The 23,504-nt window shown below is 48.2% G+C and overlaps 1 protein-coding gene across 2 annotated transcripts; it reads left to right on the forward strand.

Annotated features, from left to right (window-relative positions):
- The first annotated feature begins 14,394 nt into the window (after positions 1-14,394).
- Positions 14,395-21,448, forward strand: LOC125538458. 2 transcript variants are annotated; one of them, XM_048701738.1, is made up of 6 exons: positions 14,395-14,411; positions 14,492-14,781; positions 16,494-16,625; positions 16,724-16,791; positions 16,905-17,095; positions 19,849-20,282. In XM_048701738.1, exons 2-6 carry the CDS (start codon positions 14,594-14,596, stop codon positions 19,936-19,938), a joined length of 669 nt encoding a protein of 222 aa, XP_048557695.1. In that variant the 5' UTR covers positions 14,395-14,411; positions 14,492-14,593; the 3' UTR covers positions 19,939-20,282. The 2 variants fall into 2 exon arrangements, 1 of the variants encoding a protein (XP_048557695.1); XR_007296350.1 differs by lacking the exon at positions 14,395-14,411 and adding an exon at positions 20,864-21,448 and having other exon boundaries at positions 14,488-14,781; positions 19,849-20,007.
- The last annotated feature ends 2,056 nt before the right edge of the window (positions 21,449-23,504 follow it).

Consider the following 23,504-nt stretch of genomic DNA (forward strand, 5'->3'; position numbering starts at 1 on the left):
CCAGGACTCCCTCAGTAGCCCCTGAACCAGGCTTCAATGACGACGAGTCCGGCGCGCAGATTGTCTTCGGCTTTGCAAGGCGGGTTCCTCCTCCAAGTACTTCATAGAAGATTTTGAACACGAAGATAGTGTCCGGCTCTGCAAAATAAGTTTCCACATATTGCCATAGAGAGAATAATATTTACACAAATCTAATCTACTGACGTATTCCATAGTGTGACATCACACCACGGCCAAGCTTTTATTCGAACCGTTTTACTGTCCCATCTTAGCACGTTATGCGAGGCAGTTTCCTTGGCACGTCTTGTTAAAGCAGTGATCGTGTCCCCTTATTCCGGGATTCTCATCAATACGGGCGTGGGTAACCCAACCGCGCCATTGATTACGACGCTTGGAGATAAGTGAGTTTTACCAGGCTGGTGGGGACACATAGTTGCGTCCACCCATATAAGGGGATAAGGATCCACCTTTTCACCCATGCCTTCTTCCTCCTTCGCCTATCCATTCTTGCGCACTCGAGCTCCAGCGCCCAAGTCCGCACTCCCAACCTCAACCTTCTCCAGCCATGTCAGGAGCGGGAGGCAAGTGGATGGTCTCCTCCGTCACGGAGGGACATATCAAAAAGCTGAGGAAGGCCGGATACCTGTCTAACGACATCGCGTACCGTCTCCCCGAGAAGGGGCAGCTCATCCCCACCCCTAGGCCCCATGAGAGGGTGGTGTTTCTCCCCCATTTCCTCCGCGGACTGGGCTTCCCTCTCCACCCATTTATCTGGGGGCTCATGTTCTACTACGGCCTGGATTTCCATGATCTGGCCCCGAACTTCGTCCTCAACATCTCGGCGTTTATCGTCGTGTGCGAGGCCTTCCTTCGCATCCGCCCCCATTTCGGCCTATGGCTCAAGACTTTCAACGTCCAGCCGAAGGTGGTGCGCGGCAGCCAAGCGGAGTGCGGAGGCGCCATGGTGGGCAAGATGGCCAACGTCCTCTGGCTTGAGGGCTCCTTTGTGGAGACCCTGAAGGGGTGGCAATCGGGGTGGTTTTACATCACCGAGCCGCGCGACGCCGAATGGGTCGCACCCCCCGAGTTCCGGTCCAGACCCCCAACGCGGCTCACGTCCTGGAAAGAGACGGGCCTGTCGTGGGGTAAAAAAGGAGAGCTGACCGGACTCCAAACATGCGTCAAAACCCTGGTGGACAAGAAGCTCAAACTTGTCAACGTAGTCTAGGTTATGCTCATCCGCTTGATCCTCCTGTGCCAACAATGGGCTTTCAACCTGTGGGAGTTCGACCCGGCGCGGCACCAAACTCTGAGCAGGCTCTTCGACACGACGTACGAAGATTCCTGGAAGGTGCTTTTCAAGGGCGCCGAGGCTCCCGCATCCGCTACTGAGGATCGCGGATTCAGTGTGCAGCGTCACGCTCTCGCGGTAAGCTGTTTTTTCCTTTTACAGGGTATCAGTTTTTCATAGTTTGACTCTATGCAGGATCTAAGCTCCCTTTCCTTTGACAGGATTGGCAGGTGACATCCGGATAGATCAACTGTCCGGCCCCTTTGCCCGAAGGCCCAGCGGACGCTCGCTTGGCTAGGCTGCTAGTTCCTGCACCCTATGTGGTGCCGGAGAAGAAGGTCAAGAAGAAGGCCACGAGGACTCGAAAGAGTGCCCGACGCCCGGAGGTGTCGGATTCATCATCCGACGAATCCAAGACGCACTCCTCCCGCGAAGACGAGGAGGAGGAAGAAGAGACCCTTCCCCCTACAGCGGGGGAAGGGAAGAAAAGGAAGGCCGCCCCAACTGGGGAGGCCGAAGGGTCCAAGAAGGGGATAACCCTTCCTCTAGACTGCTCCACCAACGCCGACGGCGGCGGAGAGGAGTGGGCGCCTAGGGCCAAGCCCCTGGCCAAATCGTAAGTATCCGGATACCAGAGTAATTCATAGTATTCGTTTATTGCACAGCTTTCCCTCATGTTGAATATGTTTATCCAAGCCGGGAGGAGGTGGTCCTGGAGGCGCCGCAAGGCGACCTCCCGGACTCCAGGAGTAAAGGGGATGAAACCCCCCGGGGCTCCAAGTCTGGCTCTAGGCCGGACACCGCTCCGGAACCTTCAGAGGTTCCAGAGTCCGGCAGGGGACATCCTTCCAAGAGGAGCAAGTCCGCCGTGCCGGTGGCCCCCGTCCAACCGGAGGCGCCGGACAATATGTTGGAGGCGCTCCAAGGCGCCTCCATCGACGAGGAGCACCGCGCTATTATGAGCGCGGTGGTCCAGAAGGTTCAGTCCGCCAAGAGCGGACTGACTGAAGCTTGTACTAGCCTTTTGACAGGCTTTGAGGTAAGTAAAGAATGTGTAAATAATATTACCGCATAGACAGTAGCCCCTGATGTTCTATTTGGCGTTCGGGAAGAAAAGCCGAATAGAGGATCAAATAAAATTCACAGGAGTCTAACAAAAGGAGTCAATATGCGTATGTAGGCTTCTCTGCTTGCGTCCGCCGCACTGACTGCGGAAGTGGACACGCTAAAGCAGAACCTCAAGCAGTCCGAGCAAGAGCTCGGTCGTGCCAAGAAGCAGCTCGAGGACAACGAAGGTAAGAAATACCTTGTTTAAAAATATATATAAAAAGGTGCAATTGCAAAGAATGACAGGATTATCGTGGCTATTGTAGGGGCCACGTCTGAAGTGGCGACCCTTAAGCAAGCACTGGTCGAGGCCGAGAAGAGAGCGGCCTCGGAGCGCACCGAGCGGGAGAAGTATGAGGCCGAAGTTGGCAAGGTGCGGCAAGAGCTCCAGGCTCTCATGGAAAAACATGAGAGTTTGGAGCTTGACTCGAAGACGCAAGTGTCCGAGCTCGTTGTGGCTGTCGAAAATGCCAAGTCTGCCAAGGTCGAATCCTAGAAGACCCTCCAGGAGTTGGATGAGGTGAAGAAGATAGCGGCGGGTAAGGCATTATTTATGCAAAGCAAACACATAAACGTGAGTTACTTGTTACTTACCCGAATCCGGAGCTCTCCAGGAGCGTTCGCAGATCTTCCCCGGAGTGTGTCCGATGCCGCCGCATTCTATCGAGCCGAGGAGGGCAGCTCGATGGAGGTGTTCTGGTCTCAGTACGCTGAGGCCGGACACCCCGTGCCCCTGAGCGACCAGCTGAAGCAACTGGTCGAGCTCCACAAGGCGGCCGAACAGGCCATGAAGGGCCTTATTGTCCGTCTGTGGCCTGGAGGGGCTCTGCCTGGGAGCTATTTCAGGCTGGTGCGGCAGCTGGTGGAGGCCTGTCCAAGACTCGAAGTCATCAAGCGCTCCGTCTGCATTGAGGGTGCCCGTAGGGCCCTTGCCCGTGCTAAGGTGCACTGGGGCAAGCTGGATGCTGAGAAGCTTGTGAAGGACGGGCCACCGCCGGGGAAAGAGCATCGCAAGCCTGAGAATTACGATAATGATGTTCTGAAGGGTGCCCGCCTTGTGGCGGATGATTGTTCTAGGGATGTAATTTTTGAGTGAAACTTGCTCGTTTTGTCCTGTGCGCTAAAAACTTGTTTATATGCGCTAAGCAATGCTGTTGGAATTTAAAATATTACCTTTTGTGCGGCTGTTTATCAATTCTGAGAGATGGCGAGTCGTCGGCTTCTGCCCCCGTGCCGCTAGTGCTGGGGTGTTCGGGGATAAACCTGAGCGCTCTTTTTCCCATGTTTGGGTCCTTCGAGGGAGGCGCTCAGCCCAACGAACAAGGCAATCGGACTATAATGCGTGAACACTCTCACTTAGCCATAGAATTCTATAATTTTAAATTTCGGCGAAGCCCCTGGTGTTCGGAAGACCGAGTTCGGGGCGCTATCCACGCCTTGGCCGGACAGAACCGGCTCCTCGCCCTAAGCGACATAAGTCTTTAGGGACTCGAAAAAACCTCTCGAATAGCGACCAACTCTCGCTTCATCATGACAGTCAGTTTTAGATTTCTCCACTGAGGTGCTCGACCCAGGTCAACCGGGGCACAATCGCAGTGGTTCTCCTAGTGCTACCTTAGCCGATATAGCGGAACGTAAGGCACCAAAACATAGGAGCCGGGCAAACCCAACTATTGACCCAAGACATGATTCAGAGCCGATGCATATAATGCTATAAGTTCGGGGTGCCGCACTTGTTAAAGTGTTCAGACTTCTCACACCATATTGAGGGGTACTAAAGCCCCTGGCGTATTTTGGCCGTACCAATGTGTACGGGTGCAACATGTCGTTAAGGAACATATGTAAAGAAAAAAAGGTAATGCAAAAATAGACGAAAGTTGTGCGTTGTTTATTAAAAATGGCTGCGATCAAAGTAGAACGATACAAATAATGCGATAAGTGAAAGGTTGGACTAGTTAACATGTCCGTTCCAGGGGCAAGCTACGGAATAGTATGCGGAATGGGTATACTGCTCGTGATAGAGACCACCTGGGAGTTCCGTAGTGCGGCGTGGCTTGTCTGCTTCCCTGGTTCTTGCATCGTTTGTGCGGTAATTGAACTGCCGAACAGGCCTTCCGAAGGATGAAGTCCTGAAAGTAAGAGAAAATTAAAAAATCAGCAGCCCCTGGTATGGTTTAAGCCGTGTATTGGGCGTGCCGTGATGGTGCCCCTCCCCCTGTGCCCATGGTATCTCTAGAGCGTAGTTGTGTACGCGAAGTACTGGCGTCGCCTTTTTGCGAGGGTTGGGGTTGGGGCCGCATTGCTACGCCTTCTCGGATCGTGTCAGGCGGTCTTGTTGTAGGTTACTCCGGGCGCGCTTTATGGTGTCTGGTCGTTTAGTGGCCGGACTGGAGAACTGCCTGGAGAGGCTGCTTTGAACTTCCGCTGCAAGGGCCGCCGTGTGCTCCTCCATTCGGAGGGAGCGTTTGGTGTTTCTATTGACTGTAATTACTCCTCGAGGGCCTGGCATCTTGAGCTTAAGGTATGTGTAATGCGGTACCGCATTGAACTTAGCGAATGCGGTTCGCCCGAGCAGTGCGTGATAGCCACTGCGAAACGGGACTATGTCGAAGATTAACTCCTCGCTTCGGAAATTATCCGGAGATCCGAAGACCACTTCAAGTGTGACTGAGCCTGTACAGTTGGCCTCTACACCTGGTATTACGCCTTTAAAGGTCGTTTTGGTGGGCTTAATCCTCGAGGGATCTATGCCCATTTTCCGCACTGTATCCTGGTAAAGCAGGTTCAGGCTGCTGCCGCCGTCCATAAGGACTCTAGTGAGATGAAATCCGTCAATAATTGGGTCTAGAACCAATGCGGCGAATCCGCCATGACGGATGCTAGTGGGATGGTCCCTTCGATCAAAGGTGAGCGGGCAGGAGGACCATGGGTTGAACTTCGGGGAGACTGGCTCTACCGCGTATACGTCCCTTAACGCGCACTTCCGCTCCCTTTTGGGGACGTGGGTTGCGTATATCATGTTCACCGTCCGCACTTGTGGGGGAAAGCCCTTCTGTACACTGTTGTTCGGCGCCCGGGGCTCCTCCTCGTCATCGCTATGCAGCCCCTTGTCTTCATTTTCGGCGTTTAACCTGCCTGCCTGCTTGAACACCCAACAATCCCTGTTGGTGTGATTGGCTGGCTTTTCGAGGGTGCCATGTATCTGGCACGAGCGGTCGAGTATTTGGTCCAAACTGGACGGGCCCCTAGGATTACTTTTTAATGGCTTTTTCCGCTGACCGGATTTATAGCCTGTGAATCCGGCATTAACTGCCATATCCTCAGCATTGTCGCCGTTAATGCGGCGCTTCTGCTTGTTGCGACGTGACCTGCCACTACTGTCCCTGATGTCCGAATTACCAGGGTTCTTGGTCATATTGTTGCTACGAGCAAGCCAGCTGTCTTCTCCCGCACAAAAGCGGGTCATGAGTGTCGTGAGTGCTGCCATAGATTTCGGCTTTTCCTGTCCAAGGTGCCGGGCCAGCCACTCATCATGGATATTGTGTTTGAAGGCTGCTAGGGCCTCAGCATCCGGACAGTCGACTATTTGATTTTTCTTTGTTAGGAACCGTGTCCAGAATTGCCTGGCCGATTCCTCTGACTGCTGAATTACGTGACTTAGGTCATCGGCGTCTGGGGGTCGTACGTAAGTGCCCTGGAAATTGTCGAGGAATGCGGCTTCCAGGTCCTCCCAACAACTGATTGATCCTGTTGGCAAGCTGTTAAGCCAATGCTGAGCTGGTCCTTTAAGCTTGAGTGGGAGGTATTTGATGGCGTGGAAATCATCGCCACGGGCCATGTGGATATGAAGGAGATAATCCTCGATCCATACCGCAGGATCTGTTGTGCCATCATATGATTCGATATTTACGGGTTTGAAACCCTCGGGGATTTGATGATCCATTATTTCGTCTGTAAAGCAGAGTGGGTGTGCGGCGCCTCTTTACTGGGCTATATCATGACGTAGCTCCAATGAGCCTTGTCTACTGTGTTCGGCCCCGCCGAATTTGTGGCCGGCGTGACGGTTACCGTCTCGAGCCGTGGGGCGCCCACGCGATCCGTAGATCTATCTTGTTTGCCTTGCCTTGTCCTGCAACATGTCTCATAAGTCTGGCACATATTCCCGTGCCTTGGTACGTGGTGCGGCTTGAGTGGAGGGCCGAGAGGCCTCTCTGTCACGACCACGAGGTGGCCGGTCGACCGCATCAAGTGCTTCCTCCTCTAATCGGGGTAGCAACCTGCGCTTTGGGTAGCTCTTGGAGGGGCGTTCGAGTTTATGCTCTTCGGCCGCAAGGACTTCAGTCCATCTGTCGACTAGCAAATCTTGACCAGCCCTAAGCTGTTGCTGTTTTTTCTTGAGGCTTCTTGCCGTGGCCATAAGCCTGCGTTGAAAACGCTTTTACTCGACGGGATCCTCTGGCACGATGAATTCGTCGTCGTCGAGGCTTGCCTCATCTTCGGAGGGAGGCATATAATTATCGTCCTCGACCTCTCTGTCTGCCGCTCTCTCGTGAGGGCTTGTTTCTCCATCCTCCTGTGCTAAATCTTGCTGGAGGGGGTTTTCTTCGGCGCTTTCCGGAGTATTATTATCTCCCGTGCTGGAATCACCGTGTTTGTTTTGGCGGGATTTTGAGCGGCGCCACTGACGCCGGCGCTTAGGCTGTTTCTTGGAGGGGTCATCCTCCGCTGTTCCATCGCCATCTCCCTCTTTTAGGGTGTCCACCATGTATATGTCATACGATGAGGTGGCTTTCCAGGGCCTAGTAGGCGCTGGTTCTTCATCATCTCCTTCATCGGCGTCCATACCGTCGATGTCTTCGGAGTCGAAGTCGAGCATGTCGGTTAAGTCGTCGACAGTGGCTACAAAGTGGGTGGTGGGTGGGCTTTGAATTTCTTCATCGTCCGTACCCCAACCTTGCTGACCGTAGTCCGGCCAGGGCTCTCCTGATAAAGAGAGAGACTTCAGTAACTTCAGGATATCGCTGAAAGGCGAGTGCTGAAAGATGTCCGCGGCAGTGAACTCCATGATCGGCGCCCAATCGGATTCGATCGGTAGGGGCGCGGAGGGTTCGGAGTCCGGAGAGGAGTCTGGCTCCTTGGAGTTACGAGTCTCGCAGAGTACGGGGCTGGTGCTTGGCTCAATCACCGTTGGGGTCGCAGCCCCCGAGGTGGCATCCAACCTCCCATCCTCGATCGGCGCAGTTGGCTCTGAATTAAGGGTCGGAGCCGATGCGGGTGCGGCCTCCAGGGCACTGTTCGGCGGCAGAGCTAGATCATACTCGTCGTGACAGTGCGGCGCACTCGACAGTGGCTCGAATCCTTCGAAGATCAAGTCCCCGCGGATGTCAGCCGTGTAGTTTAAATTTCCAAATCTGACCTGACGGCCAGGGACGTAGCTTTCGATCTGCTCCAGACGACCAAGCGAATTGGCCCGCAGTGCGAAGCCGCCGAAGATGAAGATCTGTCCGGGGAGGAAGGTCTCACCCTGGACTGCATCGCTATCGATGATCGTAGGAGCCATCGAGCCTGACGGTGACGACACAGAGGAACTCTCAATGAAAGCACCAATGTCGGTGTCAAAACCGGCGGATCTCGGTTAGGGGGTCCCGAACTGTGTGTCTAGGCCGGATGGTAACAGGAGACAAGGGACACGAAGTTTTACCCAGGTTCGGTCCCTCTCGATGGAGGTAAAACCCTACGTCCTGCTTGATTAATATTGATGATATGGGTAGTACAAGAGTAGATCTACCACGAGATCGAGGAGGCTAAACCCTAGAAGCTAGCCTATGGTATGATTGTTGATGTGTATGTTGTCCTACGGACTAAAACCCTCCGGTTTATATAGACACCGGGTAGGGTTAGGGTTACATAGAGTCGGTTACAATGGTAGGAGATCTACATATCCGTATCGCCAAGCTTGCCTTCCACGCCAAGGAGAGTCCCTTCCGGACACGGGACGGAGTCTTCAATCTTGTATCTTCATAGTCCAGGAGTCCGGCTGAAGGTATAGTCCGGCTATCCGAATACCCCCTAATCCAGGCCTCCCTCAGTTACGATGTCTTCTGCTGCACCCGCCGCCTCGGTCGCGCCGGCCCCCGCCACCGCCGCCACCGTCGCTGCACCGCCCCCTGCGCCGGCCCCTGCCGCCGCTCCCTCGTCGTCGTTTCTGGCCTCCCAGCCCCTGGCCGCGACCTCGGCCTGGTGGACCACCCAGCCGCCCGCGGGCTCCCAGATCAGATCGGGAGCCGCCCACGGCGACCTGCCTCCGCCGCCGTCCTCTGGTGGCCCGTCGCCCTCGACCACTACGGGTGCCCTACCGGCGCCGCCGTCCTTCCAGGGTCAGCCGCCAGCGTACGACACCGCCTCTGCCCCAACCTATGGCGCTGCCTCCGTTTCGCCGTATGCCGCCCTACACCCGTATGATGTTTCGGGTCCGGCCTATGGCCCCCCGTGGTATGGCGCCCCTGCATCCACTATGGGTGCTCCGCCTCCACCGCAATCCGCCTGGCCGCAGTCTCCCTACGGCGCGCTGCCGCCGCAGCCCTATGTGGCACCGACGCGTCCTCAACCCTACGCGGCGCCGCCCCCTTCGCTGCCCTACGGGGCCGCGCCTCCTCCGTCACCAGGGGACCCGTATGCTGGCGCTATCCCCGGCTATGGCGCACCCTTGGTGATTGCGCCGCCTCACGAGACGGATCCATCTATGGGTCTCTACGCGCCACCGACACAGGATCGTGCTCCACCGCCATCGCCATTTTACTTCTCACATCTCCTTCCGGTGAAGCTCACGCCAGACAATTACCTGTCGTGGCGGGCTCAGGTGCTTCCTCTCCTCCGCAGCCGCTACCTGGAGGGTTACGTCGACGTCTCCATCCCGTGCCCGCCGCCGTATCATCCGGCTCATCATGTGTGGGTGGCCCAGGATCAGGCAATCCTCTCCACCATACAGCCGTCGCTGACCCCGAGCATGTCGTCGCTGGTCATCTTCACCGCGACGTCTAAGGATGCTTGGTCGGTACTTCACAGCAGCTTCGCCTCTCAGTCTCAGGTGCGTGCTCATTCTATACGCACCGAGTTGGGGGAGACCAAGCTTGATGGCCTCAGCGTCACGGACTACTTCAACAAGATGACTGGTCTCGCGGACACGTTGGCCTGGATTGGTCAGCCGCTTGGTGATGAAGACTTCACCACCCATGTACTCAACGGCCTGGATGATGACTATGATAACCTCATTGAGAATGTGCATGGTCACGAGGCCCCACTACCACCCCGCGAGCTCTACACGCGCCTCCTTGGCCGCGAACAGCGCATCAAGGCGCGCCGAGCCTCTCCAGGGTTTGTCTCCGCCAACGCCGCGACTCGCGGCAAGTCGCAGAAGCCGGCACCGCTTGGTGGGAAAGCGGCGACCTCGCCTCAGTTCGCTCCGCGGGGTTCGGCGCCCTCCATCACTGGTGGTAGCTGGCCCGTTGCTTGTTGTCCCTGCTGCGGCGCTCAGCAGGCCTGCCAGCTGTGTGGCATTGAGCGTCACATTGCGTCCCGCTGTCATCGTCGCTTCAAGCAAGATTTTCTGGGCCTAGGCAACAATGGCAAAGGGAATGATAAGCAAGTTGCCGCCGCGGTGACGAGCCATGAGCATGGCCGCACTCCATCCTACTCCATTGATCCTACGTGGTATATGGACACCGGAGCTACCAATCACCTCACCGGAGATATGGGCAAGCTCTCTACTCAGGAGCCATACCGTGGTCATGATCAGGTGCACACCACCAGTGGAGCAGGTATGCACATCTCACATGTTGGTCAGGCTTCTCTTCTTGCACACAATTTTCGCAAACTGCATCTTTCCAATGTCCTTCGAGTTCCCTCTGCTACGCGTAGTTTGTTGTCTATTCCTCAACTTACTCGTGATAATAATGTCCTTGCTGAATTTCACCCTTTTCGTTTCTTTATCAAGGATCGGGACACGAGGGCCGTTCTGCTTAGTGGTCGTCTACGCCATGGCCTGTATGCACTTGACGCGCCGCGCACACCTCCCATGCAGTTTTCTCCTTAGGCGTTCAGTGGTGTTCGTGTGTCACCTACGCACTGGCATGCACGCCTTGGTCACCCTGCAGCTCCTATAGTTTGTCATGTGTTGCATCGTCATGAACTACCAGTTGTGTCCAATAAAATTGCTGAAACCATTTGTGATGCCTGTCAGCAGGGCAAGAGTCATCAACTTCCGTTTTCAGAGTCTAGTCATGTCATGAAACATCCTCTTGAGCTTGTATTTTCTGATGTGTGGGGTCATGCCCAAACATCTGTTAGTGGTCACAATTATTATGTCAGTTTTATTGATGCTTATAGTCGGTTTACTTGGCTATATCTTATTAAGCGCAAGTCTGATGTGTTTGATATTTTCATTCAGTTCCAAGCACATGTTGAGCATCTCCTTAAGCATAAAATTATCCATGTTCAATCCGACTGGGGTGAATATCACAACCTCAACTCGTTTTTTAACAAACTTGGGATTTCGCATCGTGTGTCTTGCCCTCATACACATCAGCAGAATGGAACTGCCGAACGTAAGCATCGTCATCTTGTAGAAACTGGCCTAACCTTGCTAGCTCATGCATCCGTTCCGTTTCGGTTCTGGAGTGATGCTTTCTCCACAGCCTGTTTTTTGATAAATAGACTCCCCTCACGACTTCTGAAGATGCAGACTCCGCTTGAACTCTTGCTCAATGAAATTCCAGACTACACATTCTTCAAGGTGTTTGGGTGTGCGTGTTGACCTCACCTACGTCCTTACAACAAGCGTAAGCTAGAGTTTCGATCTAAGAAGTATGTTTTTCTCGGGTATAGTTCCCTTCACAAAGGGTACAAGTGCCTTCATGTTCCTACAAATCGCGTCTACATATCTCGTGACGTTGTGTTTGATGAGAATGTGTTTCCCTTTCGTGCACTTCCGACAAACTCTACCACTCTCATGCCACCAGTGCACATGTCTGTACCTTCGCCTGATCAATTTGTGGATGTTGCATATGCCCCTACGTTGCTCCCTAATCATGTTGCCGGTATTGGACGCGGTGCACGCCTTGAGCTCCTTGAGGAACAAGCGTCGGATGATGCTCGCGATCAGGACGCCTCCCATGTGCATGGGCCATGCATACCGGGTGGCACCCGCCAACCCGCCGCTGCTTCGCCCGGGGAGCGGGCGCCGGCCTCACCCGCCCCGACGCTGGCTTCGCCCGGCTCGCCAGTGGCGACCTCGCTCGCCCCGACGCTGGCCTCGCCTGGCCCGCAGACTCCGGCGTCGCCCGGCCTGGCGGTCACTTCGCCTGGGCCTGCTGCCGCCTCATTCGGCCCGGTGGTGGTCTCGCCCGACCTGGCGGCTACTCCGACTGGGCCGGCTGCAGTTTCGCCCGGCCCAGCAACCCCGACGGACCTCGACGCGTCGTCGCCCGCTTCCCTGACGCCAGGGAGCCCTGGTGAGAGCTCGTCGGGTGTCTCGGCCTCATCATCATCACCCATCGCTGTGGTGTTGCCAGTACAGCCTGCTGTCCCCGTGCGTCCTCGCACACGAAGTCAATCTGGAATTTTTCGTCCGAAGGAACGCAAAGATGGGACTGTCGCATGGCTTGCTGCTTGCATGGCTCATACTGCTGCTGATCCCACTGCAGAACCTCGCCATTTTCAGGCTGCGCTCAGTATTCCTCATTGGCGTGCGGCAATGGAACAGGAGTTTGATGCTCTACAAGAAAATGATACTTGGCAACTTGTTCCTCCAGTGTCTGGCGTCAACGTCATTGATTCCAAGTGGGTTTTTAAAGTCAAGAGACATGCTGATGGTTCTATAGAACGCTACAAGGCACGACTAGTCGCCAAGGGTTTCAAACAGAGGTATGGTCTTTATTATGAAGACACGTTCAGTCCCGTTATCAAGCCTACTACTATACGTTTGCTGCTGTCTCTTGCTGTCACTCGAGGATGGTTTCTTCGTCAGCTCGATGTGCAGAACGCTTTCCTACATGGAATTCTGGAGGAGGAGGTTTATATGCGTCAGCCGCCTGGTTTTGTTGATCCGGCACGTCCTCATCATCTCTGTCGTCTGGTTAAGGCACTGTATGGACTCAAACAGGCTCCTCGTGCTTGGCATGCCCGCCTCGGCTCTGTTCTTCGAGCTCTTGGGTTTACTCCCTCCACTGCGGACACGTCGCTGTTTCACCTTCAGCGTCCTGAGGTTACGATGTATCTCCTGGTTTATGTTGATGATATCATTCTCATCAGTTCCTCTGATGCTGCTGTTGGTCGTCTTGTGACTGCGTTGAGTGGTGATTTTGCTGTCAAGGACCTAGGTGCTCTGCATTTTTTCCTCGGTTTGGAGGTCTCACGGTCTTCTACTGGGTTAACTCTCACTCAGAAGAAGTACTCCATGGATTTGCTACGTCAGGCTGGCATGCTGAAGTGCAAACATGCTATCACTCCGATGTCTGCCACTGATCGGTTGTCTGCTCTTGATGGAGAACCTCTTTCACCTGATGATGCTACTGAGTATCGCAGTCTCGTTGGTGGTCTGCAGTATCTGACTATTACCAGGCCTGATATCTCCTATGCAGTTAACCGTGTGTGTCAGTACCTTCATGCACCCAGGACATCTCATTGGTCAGCTGTGAAGCGTATTTTGCGATACATCTGTCTTACTGCCTCCTATGGTTTGCTCATTCAGCCTGCTCCGTCTGGTGAGCTCTTCGCTTTTTCAGATGCAGATTGGGCTGGTAATCCTGATGACAGGCGATCCACGGGTGGTTATGCGGTATTCCTGGGTTCTAACTTGATCGCCTGGAATGCTCGCAAGCAAGCAACGGTGTCTCGCGGTAGTACTGAGGCTGAGTACAAAGCGGTTGCTGATGCGACTGCTGAGATCATATGGGTACAGTCTCTCTTGAGGGAACTGAGAGTCTCTCCAGCCCGTCCTCCAGTTCTGTGGTGTGATAACATCGGTGCTACATATCTCTCGTCTAATCCGTTGTTCCATGCTCGGACGAAGCATATTGAGGTTGACTATCATTTTGTTCGGGAACGTGTTGCACAGAAGCTACTCTGTATCAAGTTCATCTCATCAAAGGATCAACTTGCTGTAATCTTCACGAAGCCTCTTCCACAACCACAGTTTGTAGGTTGTAGGCGCAATCTTAACTTACTTTGTACTTTAGGCCATAATTAAGATTGAGGGAGGGTGTTAGACTGTATATATACGTAGCCTCTGTATATCTGTTGTAACATTGTATTGTACCTCTTGGTACTTCTATATAATGAGATAGCCACACCCCGTTTAGGGTGTCGAGCAGTTCCCCCAAACATACGTTTTACAGGGGATACCCGAGCTTTGAGAGAGGACGACTCAATGCGATTTATGGGATTTCATCCAATGGCCATGGGCGCTTTAATCCGATGGTGACAAGGATGACCGTTTGAGAGCTGGTGGCGGTGGGCCGGCGCCACCGCCACCTAGCACCCCAAACAAAAATGCTATTTCTTACGTAATAAAGCTTGTATAGTAAAGCACGTACTAGTGTGTTCCGATCTGTAATTGCTTCCTTAATTTTAGCTAACTTTTTTGTAGAATCCGTAGGTATGAATAGCATTGCTCGGGCTGGCCCTGCCGGCTCCCCTGGTTCTGCCACTGCATGGCGTCGAGGAAGGAGAAGGTGGGCGTTGAGACTTGAGAAACTCGCGGTGTCCACGGAGACGGAGATGAGAGTGCTGTCCTTGTTAGACCAATTCTAGTACACACAATTAATGCTTTATTTTCTTTTGCGGTATATAACATAATTATTGATGTTGTGAGAACGCCCCTTTGGCGGCATGCCGTCGTGTTACACGCGAGTAGCCACGGGCACTTCCATATATAGGCCAAGGAAAGGAGCTGGAAAATGCAAGCTGTATGCATGGCCACCAGTGTGTGTGGACCCCTTATCTCTATCGTGCATGTGTACGTACATGACCTCGTGTTTCTCGTTGCATCGTCGTTTCATACGATTGGCGCAGACTGATGAGTTATAAGTTGAGCAGAACCCTGCAGAAGAAAGAGAAGCGCGAAGATTGCCACAAAGCAACGTCCAAGATATAGCTTCAACGTTGAAGAAGTTGGCTGGCTGACTCCTTTTAAATCTCATGGCGATCCTCATGTCATGCGTTACTCCCAAAACGTTGGCGACATGCACTCCGGAGGTTTCTCGGCAACAACGGGACACATGTATTTCTGTCTCAGCTCATCGCCGGCAAATCCGAATCGGCTTAACCATGAAGTCTTGGGGCACCAGCTGTACCGTTCCGCCGATGCGGATAAGAGGAGCAACACGGTATGTTCGTATGTGTTTTCTCCCTCTAAGCTTCTTTTTCATGATGCATCATCTAGCATTTGTCATTCACACACACTCTCTTTTCTAAACATGTTGTTCTTAGGAACCCATGCAAATTATGTTAACTTTTGCCGGCATGATTATGATATATTGTTCTCCTTCCATATTCATCTAAATTAATAACTTTTTATGGGAAATTTACAACTTCTTTTGGCCATGCATCACATCTAACCTATAGCAGGTAAGCATGTATCTACATCAGACTATGTGACAATAGGAGAAAATGTTGCTCGCCCTATTTGAATGAAACCAAAGCAGAGCGATGATACAATAAATAAATAGAACATGTTTTTAGATGAAAAGAGTAAGTAATATATGTATGAGTTTCTAGTAAGATGGGCATTACACATATTTTATTTTTTGAACATCAGTACAGATGCAAGCGCTCATACATACGCGCATACACTCACCCATATGAACGCACACACGCACACCCTACCCCTATGAGCACCTCCGAGAGACTGAGCTGACATGTCATCTTGAAATTTACGAAGTCACTGTAGGCGCCTCGTCATTGACAGGAACGTCTCCTCCCACTGAAAGCGCATCGCCGGAAATCCTGAAATATATCCAGGAATAATGCGAGCACCAGAACTTGAACTCTGATGGGCTGGGGATATCACTGTCCCTCTAACCATCCAACCATAAGTTGGTTCGCAACATTACACATATTTTAGTTACCGTGAAAGATGCATGTGACTAGAGGCTAAAATCTGCTTCACCACGAGATTTAATTATTTTTGTGTAGCAGGTTATTGTTGTCGATTGTTTCCTTTTAGTTTTATCTATGTTGGTTTAGTTTCTAATTATGTTCTGGTGGTATTTTTTATTTGTATATCGTGTTGGGTTGTTCTTTGAGATGATATTTATTCTGAGAAGAGGAGAGTGGAGTTGTTAGGTATGTTTTTTTTAGGCTAGTTGTTAGGTATGTGATTGTCGTGTCCATACACATTTTGGTATCGGTGTCAACTGGTAGTTGTGTGAGCCCACTGGGAGACGTTGGAACAGTGAAATTACTGCTATAACGCTCACATGGCAGCCATGAAGTTCTCGCTTGTTCACCTCAGCTCCCCACTCCACTCGCCCACTTAGTTTTTTTTCTCGCTCTACTGCTAGCTTATAAAAGGTGGGCTATCCTATTTCTAATTTGAAGAAGTTCATTAAATCAAAAGAAGTTTACGTGCTTTAAAAAATAGATTTTAAGAATGTTGCGAATTAAAAAGACACATTTAAAAAAACATCACCATTTTTTAAAATATTCATGGACTTCAAATAATGTTTGCAATATTGAATAAGGTTAGCAAATTTAAAAATGTTTGTGCACTTTAAAAATATTCACGAACTTTAAATAATTTAACGAATCCAAAAAATATTTGTGAATTTTAAAAGAATGTTCATATTTTTTTCTAAATGTTCACTACTCTTAATAAATATTCATGAATTAAATGTTTAAAAAATAAATAGATAACTAAAAAGATAGATAAATAAATAAAGTTTTTGTCTACATAGATAGAACAAGCATCTTAGTAGCTTGTATGTATAGTTATCTAAAAACAAAACTTTTGCGTACACTAGCACGTATGAAAAATATAAACAAACTTTCCACCCTACTGTAGAAGGTCATTCCATAAACTTTCACCTGTTTTATTCAGAATTACTGCAGCTGGTTCCGGTCCTGGAGAATTGCCAGAAGAAAAATCACCAATACCCAACAAAGAGGCTGCAATTAGTTCGGACCCTGGGGAATTACCAGGAAAATCCCCACCGCCCAACAAATCTTCATTGTGAGTACAAAAAAGTAACGAGCATTTCTTGTCCCCATATGATGGAATTTGCTTGATCAAATTCCTTCTCACATTCACAAGCTATATGAGCTTCTCAGGGTCACGGTGGTCGTTGGTGGCGTCTTTGGAGCAGTATCTTTTTACGGACAGATGAGAGCAATGGAAGGTAAAAATCAAAATCAATATATATAATAATATATACACTTGACACTTGTATTATTTGGATCTTAGTGTCCACTCTTACTTTGACTTCTCTTTGCTGTAAATAACATACAATAGAGAATGTGGAGAAGACGGCAGAGGTAGCAATCGAGACTATCGAGAAAGCGGCGGATGTGGTTGACAAACTCGCAGACGAAGTCATAGCATTTCCCGGTAATGAAAACCTTAAGAAGGCAGCCTTCAGGATCAAAGTCATCGCAGAAGAGATAGAGAAGGATGCAGAAGAAGCCGAGGCCCTAATCCACAAGGTTAGGTTAACTGCCTATGAATGTATTAGTTCCCTACTTCCTCTGGTCCTTTTTACTCCCCATATTAGATTTGTGTCAAGTCAAACTTTGCAAAGTTTGACCAAACTTATATTAGAAAATATCAACATCTACAATACCAAATGTATATACTATGAAACTTCGTTGCATAGTGAATCTAACAATATTGATTTGGCATTGTGAATGTTCATACTGTTTTTCTATATGTTTGGTCAAAGTAGAGGTACTTTGAATTCAGATAAAACCTATATGCAGACTAAAAAAGACCGGATGGAGTATTTGTCTTTCCATTAAGTGCATCTTTGATTTGTAGGAAAAGAGAGAAAAAAACAAAGGTATAGGAAAATTTGCTTTGATGTGGCACTACTTAATTGTTGGGTTCAAGGAATGGGCCGAATGATAAAGATATATATTTTTCCTCTGGTCATTGTTTCGGGGTTTCTTTGGTTTGTGGCTTTCTAAAAATGTAGGAATAGAAAATATAAGGAAATATGATGACGATGTATGTGCAAATCATAGGATTGAAAAATACAAGAATTTTTATAAACATGCATTTTTGGGTCACACGAATTGGAGAATCCTAATAAACACATTCAAATCAAAGTTGAACCACTTGAAAATGTGTAATTAGAAGGGTATTATGTTGCAAAAAACCTTGGGCTCGTACTTCGCTTATAGGAATTCCAAAAGGTGGTCCAAGTGCATTGTAAAATTTCCTTTGTTTTCTATTAAAGTTGAGATCAAAGGAAATTTCCATTTGTTTTTCCTTTGCTTAATCTGTTTGAACATAATGTGCACCATCGAATGAAATTTTCCTGTTACTATGATTTTCCTCCATTTTTCGTATGAACCAAAAGATCCTCAAGGCAGGACTTTACCATTCATTTGGACCTCTTTTTGAATCCCACACACAAAGTATGAGGATGATTGGCTATGTGCATCCTATGATGCAGAGGCCGGTGTTATCCCTTTTTCAAAAATATATGAGGATGGGTCTATTGTGCCACCAGAAAATTTTAATTATATATTTTCACGTGGATTGGTTTTTATTTGACTGTATTTTTAGGATTTCTATTTCATTCTGTCTTCATGTAATTCTTTATGTGTCTTCAAATATTCTGTTTTGCATATATTTCTATCTTAGTATTGTGTTTTTCTCTTCTCTTCTTACCTTTTCTGAATCGTGTGAACTAAATATACTTAATTCAGTGACCGAAATCCTCTAGGGTAAGTTCTGGCTGTACCCACATACCAGTACACCCTCTATCCTCACCGTCCATTCTTGCATCAAAGTTCATGCAAGAAAACTTCTATTTTTTGTTTCTCCCAAATAAAAGAACATTTAAACTCGAAACTTTGCAGATCAATATCACGCAAGTGCTACCATGTGCAAAAAATATTTTCGGTTTTTGGCGCAACATGATTTTTTTAAGAAATAATACAATTCATTCGAATGTTCCATGATCTGCAAAGTTGTACAATGAGCGACACTTGTGTAGTTTATCTGCAAAGTTTCATGATCAAATGTTCTCTTGTTTGGAAGAAACAAAAAGAGAAATTTCTATATAAGAATACTACGAATCTTGACGCAAACTGAATGGTACACTGGTATGAGGTACACAAAATTCACTCATTCCTCTCACGTATGGCACATTGCCATTGGGTGGCTGACATATGCACATGTATGTCAGCCACCCAATGGTTGGGTGCACTAAGTTGGGGAAGTTGTATCCTTGCATCTTAATCCAAGGAGTACCTAGCTCATGGTGTGGTGGTAGGGGTGCAACCATGTGCAAGTTACGTCTTTGCTGTTGTTGTTGTGTTCGCTCACAAAATTACGGCAACTGTTGATTGCACTGTATTAATTATTGCTTAACTAACTCATGGTACGGTGGTGCAAATCACCACCTAGTGTAGTTCCTTACTAAATTTGGTAGTTCGTGACACGTGTTGATTTCTGGAAATGTAGTAAATATCAAAATGAATAAACCTATCTAATAAAAGTAGAACAATAACTTTTCGACAAAAATGGTAAGCAAATATTTGCTTAATCTCAATGGCATTAGATGACAACTAATTAGTAGCACTAAGAATGTACATTGAGCAAAATGTGGAGTGAACTCCAGTTTTATCCACCAGTTAAACATTTTTTTTACATTAGTTACCCTATTTAGCAATTTTCACCTAGATTACCCCACTTAGCGAAAGTTTGCCCATTTTTGCTCCCATTAAATTTTGAGAGTGATCTAATAGGTGTTTCCTCCAACCTTTTCTTCCATGCGCATGAACCGGTAGAGGGGCTTATAGACCGGTTTTTATTTTCACAGTCATCAGGTCTACATACTCATTGCATTGTGCAATTGGTCAGCTAAATAGTTGCACATGGTTCATGAGGCGGGTCCAGCTCAGGGACGAGAACTAACTCAGGCGCAAAAAAATGAAAACCCAGCACACCTTGTGTACCTGATGGCCGAGACCCACCTAGCCGATCACTTTAAAAAATCAATGGAGTAAAAATGGTAAAACTTTTGCTAATTGGGGTAAAGATTGGCAAACCACTTGTTAAATAGGACAATCCAAATGAAAAATTGTTACATGAGGTAATTATCATAAAAATGTCAATGTAATAGGTAAAAATTGAAATTCACTCTAAAGCGTGAGGTGCTTGCTGTGCAAAGATGTTAGCTGACATATGTAACTGAATCTATTCTAACTTTTTGCTTGGTTAAAACCAGGTTGAAGAGATAGAAAAAGAGGTGGATGCTGCAGTGGATACTTTCATGGGGAAGGGCATGAAGAAGGGATCGCAGAGACGAATGGGGTAGCAAATAAAAGTAACAGTTACTGATAGTAGAAGTGAACAAATAAATATAGGATCATCTTCTCATTGGATGGTAAGCCAGATCGCTGCATGCAGGCTTGTGTGCTCGGTTTTGAGTCCATCTTTACTTGTGTCACCTTTTTATGTTAGAAAATACGTGAGACACAAGCATAGTTTCTACCGTGGCTATAATGAAACATACATGAAAAGTAGTCATATATGTACTGATAGAGCTTTCTTCTTTGTTGTTCAAATCTCACAATGAGACTGGGTGTGTACAATCTACCACGCGTATAAAAGTAGAAGTCCACAAGCCCCTCTTTCAGAGTGGGAAGCCTTTTAGGCGGAGATCTGAATCCTAGCACTCTTTTTTGGTCTAAATCCCAACACTTTTTTTCGTCCCTTGAATTATGCACTTCTCTAAGCCTCGTTGTTACAATTCTTTCAACAAGTTTTTCGGGTGTGGATGCTTGCAACAGCGAGTGGCTTAGTATGTTGTACCTTTACCTCATTCATCTATTGCAGTTCATGAGCAAAAGAACTTGTAGTTGACATGCCTCATGAGTATAGTACTCACATAGCCGGTTTGAAGTTGTACAACACAAGTTGCATTATCTTCATAGATAGTGGCCACTGCTTTCAAAACAACAAGTCCATATGATGTCTCTATGAGGAGTGTTATTCTCCAAACCCATATACACTCTTGTGATGATTGATATAATGCAATTTGTTTTGAAGTACTTTTTATGTGCAAGATTCTGTTTTGGTGAATTCGAGAAAATCATAGTTCCTCCTAATAAAAGTGCGGTACTCCAGAAAAAATTCATTGACTTGCCCTTAAACCCCTCCAATAATAGGTATCGTGCCTTGTTAGTAACTTACCGTCAAAAGTGACTTACACACCACTGATGAGTGAGTGACATGTTCAGTGTAGGGAGTGCTCAACTTTGATTGGCAAGAAGACCCTTCAGTGGAAATAATTTTGAGGCTAGCTAGAAATCAGCATTGAGGTTCACCATGGTTGGGCATGTGGTGAAATCATGTCAATTACTATAAACATGGGGATCCATGGTGGAATCTCAATGAAACTTTGGGGAAATGTCATGGATATGGAACCATTTATGATGATCCATTTAGTGTGGTCCTTTCTCCAAGCGACGGGGTGCACCCCCCCATGCGATGGCGGCTGCACAAGTACTTCCTTCTCTGGTTCGGTTCCCGTATATCACTATAAGCTCCTCATCCTATGGTGTTGTACATGTGTGTAACTTTGTTCACAACTTCCACATCCTCTAATGTACAAATCTACAAACTGTCTATTTGACTTTGTGTGTGTGTGTGTGTGTGAATAGTTGTACAGTCCCTAAGCAACAATAGTCAAGTATCCAGCAAATGGTCAGCTAGTAGATTACATGATTACTAGGTAGTTAATATACCAAATTTTATATTTGTTATCTATAGCCATACGATAAAACAATGATGGCAACGATACAAAGATTTGAATTTCATGTTGAGTAAGTTGGAATTTAGACCGTCCATTTTGTTTTGCATGTTTGTGTGTCAATGAGATTGGTTATATTTTACTTATTGTTCTTCCGTAGTTGTATTATGAATCTTATACGTTGAAATGGCATGAAACAATGAATGTGTAGTTCAAGTAGCTTAGCTCAAAATGCTAGAATTAGCAAACTTGAATTGCCATGTTTTTTTCTCGTAGCTTGGCTCAAAATTAATCGTCTTGTTATGGCAACTTAGTATCTTTCTCCATTTTTGTGCCACGATTACATTGCTCCATCTTAACATAGTGCACATTCTGTGTACACTACACAACTTTCTTGTGCTATGAATTGCTTGATTGGATGCTTGTGAGGAAACTCTTTGTTTTTAGTTAATCCACTAATAAATTGATAAACTAAATGTTGTATCTTGTTACACTAAATCTTGCACATTTATATATGTGTGTAGTTTATGCACATTGAACCCCATTGACTTCTTTTGTTGTTGTTGACACATTTTCTAAGGAATACATGTCAGTAGATGTATTGTAGTGTGTATTACTTCAAAAACACTAACATGTATGTTCAATTTATTATGCAATATTTTCACTTGGTCCAACCTTATTGTTATCATTTGATTAATTGTTGGATCTTTTCTTATACACACACTCCACGATCTCATATATAGTTGTGTTTTACTATGAAAATGCTCACAAGGAACTTGTTCATATTTTAGTAAGTTGAAGAGAGAAGATTTGAGCTATAGATTCAAGATTGTGATGTTGACAAGGTGTCCAACAATCCAGAGGGTGTAAGAGTAGCTAAGGTGTTGGAACTTGTTGGGGAACGTAGTAATTTCAAAATTTTCCTACGCACACGCAAGATCATGGTGATGCATAGCAACGAGAGGGGAAGAGTGTTGTCCACGTACCCTCGTAGACCGTAAGCGGAAGCGTTATGACAATGCGATTTATGTAGTCGTACGTCTTCACGATCGACCGATCCTATTACCGAAAGTATGGCACCTCCGCTTTCTGCACACGTTCGGCTCGGTGACGTCCCACAAACTCTCGATCCAACTGAGTGTCGAGGGAGAGCTTCGTCAACACGATGACGTGATGACGGTGATGACGATGCTATCGTCGCAGGGCTTCACCTAAGCACTACGATGATATGACTGAGGTGGGTTATGGTGGAGGGAGGCACCGCACACGGCTAAGGGATCAATGATCAACTTGTGTGTCTATGGGGTGCCCCCTGGCCACATATATAAAGGATGAAGAGAGGAGGAGGCCGGTCGTCATAGGGCGCGCCCAAAGTGTGGAGTCCTACTAGGACTCCCTGGTCCTAGTAGGATTCCACCTCCCACATGGAATAGGAAAAAGGGAAGGGAGAAGGAGAAGGAAGGAAGGGGGCACCCCCTTTCCCTAGTCCAATTCAGACCAGTCCATGGGGAAGGGGCGCGGCCACCCTTAAGGCCTTTCTCTCCTTTCCCGTATGGCCCATTAAGGCCCAATACAAATTCCCGTAACTCTCCGGTACTCCGAAAAATACCCGAATCACTCGGAACCTTTCCGATGTCCGAATATAGCCTTCCAATATATCGATCTTTACGTCTTGACCATTTCGAGACTCCTCGTCATGTCCCCGATCTCATCCGGGACTCCGAACAAACTTCGGTCATCAAATCACATAACTCATAATACAAATCGTCACAGAACGTTAAGCGTGTGGACCCTACGGGTTCGAGAACTATGTAGACATGACCGAGACTCATCTCCGGTCAATAACCAATAGCGGAACCTGGATGCTCATATTGGTTCCTACATATTCTACTAAGATCTTTATCGGTCAAACCGCATAACAACATACGTTGTTCCCTTTGTCATCGGTATGTTACTTGCCCGAGATTCGATCGTTGGTATCTCAATACCTAGTTCAGTCTCATTACCGACAAGTCTCTTTACTCGTTCCATAATGCATCATCCCGCAACTAACTCATTAGTCACATTGCTTGCAAGGCTTATAGTGATGTGCATTACCGAGAGGGCCCAGAGATACCTCTCCGATAGAC

Source organism: Triticum urartu, chromosome 2 (genome assembly GCF_003073215.2).
Source record: "Triticum urartu cultivar G1812 chromosome 2, Tu2.1, whole genome shotgun sequence".
NCBI lineage: Eukaryota > Viridiplantae > Streptophyta > Magnoliopsida > Poales > Poaceae > Triticum > Triticum urartu.

Excerpts from the sequence above, each read along its gene's own strand:
- LOC125538458 (XM_048701738.1), top strand. The coding sequence starts at position 14,594 with ATGGCGATCCTCATGTCATGCGTTACTCCCAAAACGTTGGCGACATGC. Across the intron at positions 14,782-16,493 it reads CGGATAAGAGGAGCAACACG|AATTACTGCAGCTGGTTCCG; the intron begins GTATGTTCGTAT and ends TGTTTTATTCAG. Across the intron at positions 17,096-19,848 it reads CCGAGGCCCTAATCCACAAG|GTTGAAGAGATAGAAAAAGA; the intron begins GTTAGGTTAACT and ends GGTTAAAACCAG.